Source organism: Pogoniulus pusillus, chromosome 21 (genome assembly GCF_015220805.1).
Source record: "Pogoniulus pusillus isolate bPogPus1 chromosome 21, bPogPus1.pri, whole genome shotgun sequence".
NCBI lineage: Eukaryota > Metazoa > Chordata > Aves > Piciformes > Lybiidae > Pogoniulus > Pogoniulus pusillus.
This window is the reverse complement of record NC_087284.1, coordinates 19,603,117-19,613,551: the sequence shown is the minus strand read 5'-3', so window position 1 is coordinate 19,613,551 and position 10,435 is coordinate 19,603,117. Positions and strand designations below refer to the sequence as shown.

At 44.4% G+C, this 10,435-nt stretch overlaps 1 protein-coding gene across 8 annotated transcripts in view; it reads right to left on the bottom strand.

The window, feature by feature from the left end:
- Positions 1-788: 788 nt before the first annotated feature.
- The window catches only part of DSP (desmoplakin), an 84,610-nt gene continuing 74,963 nt past the window's right edge, over positions 789-10,435 (bottom strand). For 6 of the 8 annotated variants that reach the window (XM_064161150.1, XM_064161153.1, XM_064161149.1 and 3 more), the window contains 4 exons: positions 10,205-10,312; positions 9,487-9,585; positions 6,041-8,332; positions 789-4,610 (listed from right to left, as the gene is read on the bottom strand). In XM_064161150.1, coding sequence (XP_064017220.1) covers positions 1,416-4,610; positions 6,041-8,332; positions 9,487-9,585; positions 10,205-10,312 — 5,694 coding nt within the window. In that variant the 3' untranslated portion in view covers positions 789-1,415. The remainder of the gene's footprint in view (positions 4,611-6,040; positions 8,333-9,486; positions 9,586-10,204; positions 10,313-10,435) is intronic. The other 2 variants (XM_064161154.1, XM_064161156.1) reach the window with 2 other exon arrangements.

Below are 10,435 nucleotides of genomic sequence, written 5' to 3'. Positions count from 1 at the left end.
TTTTTCTAGTCTTTTACCATGCAGCCAGGAAGAAAGGGACCTGGGGGTACTGGGAGATAGTAGGCTGAAGATGAGTCAGCAGTGTGCCCAGGTGGCCAAGAGAGCCAATGGCATCCTGGCCTGTGTCAGGAATACTGTGGCCAGTAGGATGAGGGAGGTTATTCTTCCCCTGTACTCAGCACTGCTCAGGTCACACTTTGAGTACTGTGTCCAGTTCTGGGCTACTCAATTCAAGAGAGATGTTGAGGTGCTGGAAGGTATCCAGAGAAGGGCGACAAAGCTGGTGGAAGGCCTGGCACACAAAACCTATGAAGAGAGGCTGAGGGAGCTGGGGTTGTTTAGCCTGGAGAAGAGGGAGGCTCAGGAGTAACCTCATTGCTGTCTACAACTACCTGAAGGGAGGTTGTAGCCAGGTGTCTCCCAGGCAACCACCAACATAACAAGGGGACACAGTCCCAAGTTGTGCCGGGGCAGGTCTAGGCTGGATGTTAGGAGGAAGTTCTTCCTAGAGAGAGTGATTGGCATTGGAATGGGCTGCCCAGGGAGGTGGTGGAGTCACTGTGCCTGGAGGTGTTGAAGAAAAGCCTGGATGAGGCACTTAGTGCCATGGTCTAGTTGACTGGACAGGGCTGGGTGCTAGGTTGGACTGGATGATCTTGGAGGTCTCTTCCAACCTGGTTGATTCTATGATAACAAAACTCTCATTTGTTATCACTTGAAATGGTTCTCCCTCTAATCTGTACCTCCCAAGAACATCCACTGCTGAATTTAAACAAGGGCACAACAAATAGTTTAAAACTTCAAAAAGTTTATTGTCCACGGTAGCTCACATGGTGCTGTTAGTTTTTTGTTGTTGTTACATGAAAACGAAGCAAAACAGTAGAAAATATATATGGGGAATAGTAAGACAAAGCCCAGCTTAGTAATAGCCCTTTATATTCACCAGGTTATACTTAATAAAGTGAGTAGCCCAAAAGAGGAAAATAGAACACCTGTAAGATAGAGCTTTTCATCATTATAGGGTAGGTTGTAAACCAATATTAAAGGCACTTTCTGTCCATTTACTTGGTATTTTTTCTTCATAATAGCAAATTGAAAAAACAGGTGGGAAGACAATTACTGCAAGATCTCAAACCTCAGTTATCTGGTTGACAGGTAAAAGGAGAAGGTAAAAGATGGACCAATGAAAATCCCAACACTATAAGGAAATAGGAACCAAAATTCACAAGTAGGACTTTGTGAGTCCCCTGATCTGTATTCCATGAATTTGTGTTCAAGCATTTTACAGCATTTTCAGAAGTTGAACACATTCAGAAAAAAAAAGTAAGGGTTTGGGTTTCTTTGTTGATGGTTTTAGGAAAGGGGAAATAGAACAACCTAAATGATATTAAAATGTAGACACGTTCCCCCACTTATTAGCGCCCGATAGACCCACTGCTGAAGGTTGAGTATGAGTAAGAGTAGGAAGAGCTTGCTGATGCATCAAAACTTCCCCTTCTGGACCCGCTGCGTGAGCCTGAACGTGAGCCAGAACGAGAGCCAGAGCGAGAGCCCGGTGCTGAGGAGACATTGTAGGGACTGGATATGCCTTTAGATGACACAGAGGCTGCTTCCAACAGCTTCAGCCCAGTGATGTCTTCCACCATCGACCGATTCATTGCATCTTTGTAGGATATTTTCAGTTTGGTCTTGGGGCAAGTTAAAATTTTGGGATAGCTGTTAGTATCTTGCAATTTCTGGGCAGCACGACCATCAATCAACCCGTTCCTAATGGCTTCTTCAGTGCTTATTCTTCCACGCACATCTGGGTCCACGAGACCTCCGGTGAGGTACTGGAATTCCAGGAACCTCTGCCCAGCCTCATAAGGCAACCACTTTTCCTTCACTGCTTCAGCTGCTGACATCCTCTTGCGTCCACCCTTTATGCCTTCAAACCCTATGAAGGCCTTCTGGGCTGGTTTGAGACGTGTTGCCATATCCTGATCAATGATGCCTTGATTGGTGGCTTCCTGAAGGGAAAGCCTCTGGCCTGTGGTAGGGCATATTATGCCCCCTGTGCAGGCTTGGGCTTCAAGCAAGCGTTGCCCAGTGATGCTATCCACAATGCCCCGCTGTATAGCTTCTGAAATTGAGATCTTCTCCAAGTTTTCTGTGTCAAATATGGCTGCAATAGGACTGCACTCTTCTGGGGTGTCGGAGAAAGAGCCACTCCTGATCAGTGAAGAAGAACTCCTGACGCTCAGCACCGTGGGAGACCGAGTCACCGACTCATGCCGAAACACCTCATCAGTGCCGTTACGGCAGGAGATCATGTCTGCAAACTGCGTCAGGCTTAAACTGCCGGAGCGGTACTGGTCAAAGAACTTCCTCTCCACCAGACCTTTATCAATAGCGTCCTGGATGTCATACTGGCTGCCTGTTTTTCTGTCCACAAGGACTACTCTGCTGCTGCCGTCTGATCCTGTGATAGTTATCTCTTCCCACTCACACTCCTGCTCAGCTAGTTCTGTGTAGGTGTCAAAATCGATGAGGCCTTTGCTATACGCCTCCTGCACAGACATCTCCCTGTTTGTTTCTGGATCTACAATGACAACCCGGCGCTTCCTAAGGGTGTTCTTCTGCGAGGTGTGCACCACCTTCTTTTTCTCTCTCAGCGGTAGAAGGCAGAGTCCTGTTGCTTCATCCTTTATGCATCTTTCTTTCAGTTGCAAGTAGGTCAAGTTCTCCTCTGTGTTGGGATCAAAGAAGCCTTTGGTGTCATCACTTGGATCGCTAAGGATCTGGTTGAGCTCCTCATTGAAGTAGCCGCGCTTGTAGGCCGTCTCCACCGGTAATCGGTAGCTCTCTTTGGGGTCAATGATTCCTCCAGTAGCAATCTGAGCTTCTAGCAAGCGAATGCCATGGCCTCGCTCTATGAGCTCTTTGTTCATTGCTTGAAACAGAGAAATTATGTTTCCAGTTTCTGGGTCTTTGTACCCAGTGACAGCTCTTTCAGCAGAAAGAAGCTTCTCTTTAAATTCAATTCCAACAAGGCCTCTTTTGTAAGCTTCCTCAACGGGCAGCCTCACATTGCTGACAGGGTCCACTATGAAGCCTGTGGCTGCCTGGGCTTCTAGGAGCTCAAGGGCTGTCCCCGGTCTAACCAGGCCAATTTTCATAGCCTGGTAAATGCCAAGTTTCTCTTTAGTGGCCTCATTGTAGATGCCTGCAATACAGCTAGAGCCCTGAAGGAAATCAATAATTCTCTCACTCACTTCTTCTATTGTAATTGCACCTCTTTCCAAATCATTCCTTGTTGACTCCTTAATAATTCCAGCCTCAAGCAGTGCATCTGCTGAGACGGGCTGCCTGATCCCTTGGAATGACATGCTTCTTTTCTGCACTGGGAGGAGAAGCAGACCAGTGTGTGGTTCAATCCTGCATTTCTCCTTCAGCTGCATGTAAGTGACTGCCTTTTTGGTGGTGGGATCAATGAAGTTCTTTGTGGCACCTTGGCAGTTGTATAGAAGCCTGTACAGGTCTTTGTCAATCAAGCCACGAGATAAAGCTACATCTTTAGGCAGGAAAACACTGTTGACAGGATCAACAATCCCTCCTACAGCTAGCTGGGCTTCAAGCAGACGAATCCCAGTCTCTCTGTCAACCAAATTCTTCTTGATGGCTTCAGACACTGGCACAGTTTTTCCTGAGAAAGGATCTTTAAATCCTGTAATAGCCTTTTCTGCGGTGTAGATTTGTTCTCTGTCATCAAAGTCAATCAGATCTCTGGCGATAGCACTGTCCACGGTTAACATCTCGTTTCGGTGTGGGTCTATCACACCTCCTGTTGCTGCCTGGGCTTCTAAGAGCAGGACTGCATTTTCTGCTGTAAGCAGTTGATTTCGTTTAGCCTCAACAAAAGAGTACTTCTGTCTGGGTGAAAGAGAAACACCTGCAATAGCACCTGCCCCTTTGAGGTAGGGTTCAATGTCAGCTGCGACTTCTTCCACTGACCTCTGCCCCTTCAACAGTTTGTCCAGGGTGACTTTGTCTATCAGCTGACACTCATACAGCTGCATTGCTGTAATCTTCTTCCGCAGTCCACTGAACAGCAACTTGGAGGCATCAATACAAAAATCTTCCTCAGTCTGCGTGGATCTGTGGGATCCATATGGGCGTTGCTTGAGCTTCTCAATCTCTCTCTGCAGCCTCAGACGCTCAGACTCCAGCTCTGACTGACTTTTGACAGCAGTCTCTTCCAGTCTGCATCGGTATCTCTCCTCGATACGTTTGATCTCCATCTGCAGCCTTTCAATCTCACTCCTCAGGGAGCTCTTCTCCCTCTCACTCTTCTCTCTCTCACATTGGATCTTCCTTATGGATTCCTCTGTCCGGGAGTGCTGGCTCTTCCACTGATTGAGGTCATTCAGGATTTGCTGCTTCTCACTTTCCAGACGCTGCTTCAGTCGGGACTCTGACTCCAGGGTGACTTTCAAACGGTTCAGCTCCTCTTCTAGCCTCTGCAGCCTGGCTTTGTCTTGCTCGAGAGCACTCATTTTTATCAGCAAGGTTTCTCTTTCTTGCATAATGTGACTATACTGATTTTTGGACTCTTGAATCCTGTTGGATGCCTGTTTTAGAGAAGAAATAAACCAAGAGAGGATGGTTAGAGTTCATGCTGGTTAGTTATGCTCTCCACTTAAAATACTCTTCAGCCTGCCATTTAATCTGCAGCAAGCTGCCACTGGAAAACATTTCAGTGGCAGCAGTGCCTTATGCGAGACCATAGGTACACATCAACCAGTAGAGGTACGTTGTCCCTTCAGTGACAGCATCTCTAGCACAACCAGAGACTCTGCTCTGTTACCCACAGCCTTGATTTTCTCATTATTTAGTTTTCAATACTTCTCACAGGACACTTGCACATGGAGTATTCAGACCCACAAAGGCCTGATGCTCGGCACATGTACACTGGCGTAGTGCTACCTGGGTGAATTTGGATTAAAGGCTGGTCATGCAGGGATAAAAAGGAAGTATCTGACTTCATTTTCACTTTCCTATTGGTTTCACATGTTAATCTCAATAATTTTACCTGTATAGCTTTACATTTTAAGTCACTTAGTGTCTACCTACATGTATGCACATTTGTATGTAGTCCATAGTAAAATGGATTTATGTTTATCTATTTGTATGTATCTGTAGCTGTCAGGTAACCCCAAATGCTAGTAGCTTTTAAAAACCAGGGTTAGGACTTTTAAAATAAAGAATAATAATGGAAAAAATATCTGGGAATGAGAAATAGGAAGGGCAAATACAGGAAAGATTAAAAATAAACCATTTTCACCAGTGCTGACATGTATATATTGAAACAGTAGCTCTTTGGACAAGAAACCAGTCAGAAAAAGTAAATATGAAAAGAGTTTTGACATATTTATGCTGTTACTCCAAGTTTCACAAATAAGGCCAATAGTAAAATTTGCAAGTGCCTTTTGTGACTCAGGACTGTAAATCCCCCAAACAGCCAATGAAATGGAGGCTTTAAATACCTTATGTACAGCTTACAACATGACCTTTAAACCTCACTAGCAGCCACCACTTTACCCAGCCAAGCAGCATGTTGACAGTTTGTTAGTTCTGGGGTTTTTAGCTGATTTAGTTTGTGACAGCACTTGAGTCTGCCTCGAAGGACTGATGCCTTAACTCATCCTGGTTGAAACAGCCTTGAGAGGCACCCAGTTAAAGTCCATGGACTCTTATCTTCCCCTGGTTGGGTGGAGATTTGCACAGACCCAGTGTTTCTCCAGGGGCAAGGCTCAGCTAGACAAGAAGGCAGCTTATGGCTCCCTAGCACCGCTCTCAGGGAGGCAAGAGGCCAAGACAGTGAGTAAATCCTGCCGTTTCTGCTCAAAAATGAACAAAGGGAAGGGCCACAAAGGGGATGTTAGTCACAAATACAGTGAACTTAAACAGCAAAGTATGAATTAGGTTGATGCAAATGGATGTTGCAATTAATTCTATATCTGAGGGACAGTAAAGCTGGGATCAAAATATGTATGAATACCTCCAGAGCTTGCTTTTGGAATTTTTCAATTTCCTGTCTCAATTTTTCCCTTTCTTTCTGTAAATCATTAATCAAGCCCTGAAGCTCCAGGGTTTGCTTGCTGCTCATCTGAAGCTGATTCTTTAATTCAGCAATGGCAGTATTTTTCTCATCAACTTCACTTCTGACCATCCTGAGGTCATCGTACTCCAATCTAACATTGCGCAGCTCTTCCTCCAGTAACAAGTGCTCCTTGGTTAGGTTCTCAGTGAGAGACTGAAGCCTTTCAATCTCTATTTTGCACTCGTTCAGGTTTTTGCTCTTTTCCTCAGAAGATTTCTGCAAGTGCTCGCATCGTAGGTGAGCCTGTTTCAATTGCTCCTGTTCTTGGACCAACTGTCGGCGCAAAGCCTCAAGATCAGAGGTGTATTTTCTTATCTCCTCCATGTACCTCTGCTTCTCTCTCACATGACCATCTAACACTTCTCTTTGGTGCCTAAGATCATCTTCATTCCTCTTCTTTACAATAGACACTTCCTCTATCTGCTGTGTGAGATTAGTTATTTTAACCGATTGCTCTCTGAGAGACCTCCTCATGCCTTCTATTTCTTCCTCCAGTTTCTTCCTCCTGGATGCCTCCTCCATTACGTTTTTATTCTGCCTGCAAAGATCCTCCTCCAGCTTATGCTTCTGGAGCTGCAAGTCTTTTATAGTGCTCTGGAACTTTGCGCTCTCTTGATCCTTGCCTTTTTTCTCTTGTGAGACTCTTTCATAATCAATTTTCAGTCTAGTCAGTTCCTGCTCCTGGATCCTCAGCTTGTTAATGGTCTCAGTTGCACTCGTGTTTGCTTTTTGCAGGTCAAACTGGACTCTCTTTAACTGACTGTTCTCATCCTCTAGCTCTTTTCTTTGACACGATTCTACATCCAACAACTTTCTCAACCTTTCAATCTCTTTGTTTCTTTCCTTAATGGTCTTTGAAGCATCATCAAGTGACTGTTTGTACCGCATGCTTTCATCAGAGTGCCTCTGAATAACTTGTTTTAGCTCAATCTCCAGCTGCTGTTTCTTCTGAGAAAGCTCTGAGCCAGCTGCCTTCTGTTGCTGAGCATTTTCCTCTACTTTCCGTAGATTATCTGTTGTCTGACTTATTGTGTTCTTCAGCCTCCTAATTTCTTCACACAAACTTCTATTTTCTCTCATGGCATTATCAAGCTGTGTTCTATAGTTATTTGTGTCCTCTTCCTTTTGCATGGTGACCTGATGAATTGTGGTCTTTGTGATATTAATCTCAGTTTCATATTTGTTCTTTAAGCTAATAATTTCCTCATCATAACTGTTCCTTACCTTAGCCAGTTCATTTTCAAGCTCCCATCGGCTTTTAGCTTCTTCCTGAAGCTGAAGCTTCAGCCTTTCCAGCTCCTTAGTTTTATCTTGAATGGTGGAGGCAGCCTCCTCAAGGGCCTGCTTGTATCTTGAGTTATCTTCGCCACGAAGCTGAATGATCTGTTTCAGCTCCAGCTCCAGCTGATGCTTTTGCTGTGACACCTCAGAACTGCAGGCCTTTTGCTGAAGAGCGTCTTCTTCTGCTCTCCTCCGCTGATCTGTGGTCTGCAGAATGGCATCATTCAGCCTCACAATCTCATCCTTGAGGTCTCTGTTTTCTCTTGTCAGTCTGTCAACCTGGGCCCTGAGGCCTTTCGCATCATCATCTTTCTGTGCAGCAATCTGCTGGATTGTGGTCTTCTTAATATTTATTTCTGTTTCATACTTGTTCTTTAAATTACTCATCTCCTCGCTAAACTGGTTCCTTACCTTAGCCAGCTCATTTTCATACTCCCTCTTCCGTGTGCCTTCATCCTGCAGAAGAACCCTTAATCTTTCTATCTCGTACTCCTTCTCCTTGATGACCTTCTCAGACTCTAACTTTTGCCAGCCAAGGCTGTCCTTCTCATTTTGTCTTGTTTTCTGCAGCTGGTCATAGTCATTCTTCTGTTGCTCATATCTGTCCTCCAGCAACTTCCTTTTCCTTTTCTCATCTTCAATCTCGTAAGTCAGCCTGGTTATTCTGTCATTTAGATCCTTGATTTGAGCATAGCATTTGTCCAGGTTTTGCTTAGCAGAACTGCCATCCATTTCAGCTTGTCTTTTCATCTCCTCCAAACTCATCAGCTTTGCCTTGAGCTGAGAAATGTCCATCTGGTACTTCTGCAGATTTTGCTCCAAGAATTTATGTTTGTTGCTCGTCTCTGAATTTGAATCCCTGGCAAGCCTGAGTTCTTCTTCCAAGAGTTCAATTTTGGTGTTTTTCATCTGCAGAAGGACAGCAGAAAAACAAACAAAAGAATTCACATGAACCATTGTGACAACTGTTTCAAAACCACTAGATGCAACACAAGATACATTTGTGACACTGACAACTAAAAGCATTCTTTTCTCTGCCTAAACGAGAGCTTAAAATCCTTTGTTGTTGTTCCATGTCATTGAGACAAATCCTGGAATCCTTACTGACTCAGAGGCAAACCTTATTCCATATATGTGACCAATAGGCCTCTCTGTATCCACTGAGATGTGTCCCATCAGGATTACTCCATTTGAAGCACTTTAGATATGGCTTGAATTTACAAGTGGCCCCTTAACCATAAGGAGTAGGGTTTTAGCACTAACTGCACTCTTGCCAAGCTCAAGTCTGTGATAGGCTAAGAGCTCTGTGTGCTCTCATGAGCACCTCTGACTTACCAAGAAGGCTAATGTCCCCACCACACAACTGACCTTAAAGGTAACTCTGCAAGACATTGGAATTCTGACTAAAAATGCATGAAACTCATATATTACATTTCCCTGATCCAGAGTATTGTGTCCAGTTCTGGGCTTCCCAACTCAAGGAATTACTGGAGAGAATCCAGTAGTGGTTACAAAAATGCTGAGGGGACCAGAGCACCTCTCTGATAAGGAGAGGCTGAGATATATGGAGCTGTTAACACAGGTAGGATCTTATCAAGGTCATCAATATCTACAGGGTGGGTGTCAAAAGGATGGGGTTGTACTCTTTTCAGTGGTGCTCAGTGAGAGGACAAGGGGCAAAAATGAGAAGACAGGAAGTTCCAACTACACATGAGGAAAAGCTTTCCTCTGAGGGTGACAGAGCACAGGAGCAGGCTGCCTAGAGAGGTTGTGAAATATCTGGAGAGATTCCAAACCTGCCTGAACACTGTGAACCTGGATAGCCTGCTCTTGGCCATCCTGCTTTAGCAGAAGGTTGGGACTAGATGATGCCCAGGTCCTTTCTAACCCTCACCATTCTTTGTCCAGCCCTCACCATATGCCGCCTTCATGGCATAGCACTTAACTCAGGATTTAGTTTTGCAGACCACTCTGAACTATATTTAAACAGGGAGTTTTTGATCAATGATACCTTGGTAACCTGTGATAAAATTAAAAGGTAAAGAAAGCAAGAGTCAGATTACCTTCAAGTCCTCCATGCTCTTTAACATTTCACTTAAGAATCGGTAATAATCTCCTGATCTTGTGAGAAGCTCGATGTAGCGAGACTGAGCCTCATTAGCCTTGAAAAGGAAGAGAACTGTCAGCAGTTTGTACTACAGTTAGAGATGAATGCATCTATGTCTCTGCTTGAGAGAACATCCCACTTGACAAAGAGAAAAGCAAACTCCCCTTGTCACCAATTCCTGTGTCTTTTGCGGGGCCATAAGCATAAAAATCCTCCCTTCTGACAAAACCCACACCCTCTTTGTCAAGACTATTTCCCCCTCATGGGTGATGTGATCTTAAATCCAAGGCTTTACCCCCTGGTTCATCATGCTCTTCCAGTCTGACAGTCACAAGTTTCATCGTGCTAGTCCTGTCTGACAGTCACAAGTAATCCAAGTTCAACTTTTCATTGTGCTTAATTCCCAGGTTGAAAGTGACTAAACCACTTGGGGCCCAAGTCTTACTTTCTCACAATATGTATGCAATAGGAACAAGGTACATTCCTCGGGGCTAATCTACTGCCCAAATGAGCCCAGGTATGATTTTACACCACAGCAACTATTCTTCACTACGTCCTCATGCATGTTACATGCTCAGCACATATTAGTAGCGACAGTGCAGTGCTAATTATTATGACTCAGAACAGCTCACATGAACAAACAAATAAACACTGATGGGGAGGAAAGAGGATACCTCTTGTAGAATGAGCACTGCAGGAGACTGAACCACACTCTTCTTGATAGGTATGTTGAGCAAGGTTTCTAATCCAGAACTGTAGGAAGCAACTTGTAGTTCATAATCCTGTAAAACGATGGGGAAAGGTAATATCCATTTAGCAGCTGCCAAAGAACTCTCTGGGAATCTGGATTTTCCAAAATATAAATAAAGCTTTGGGGTTGTTCTTGTTGGTTTATAATAAAAACC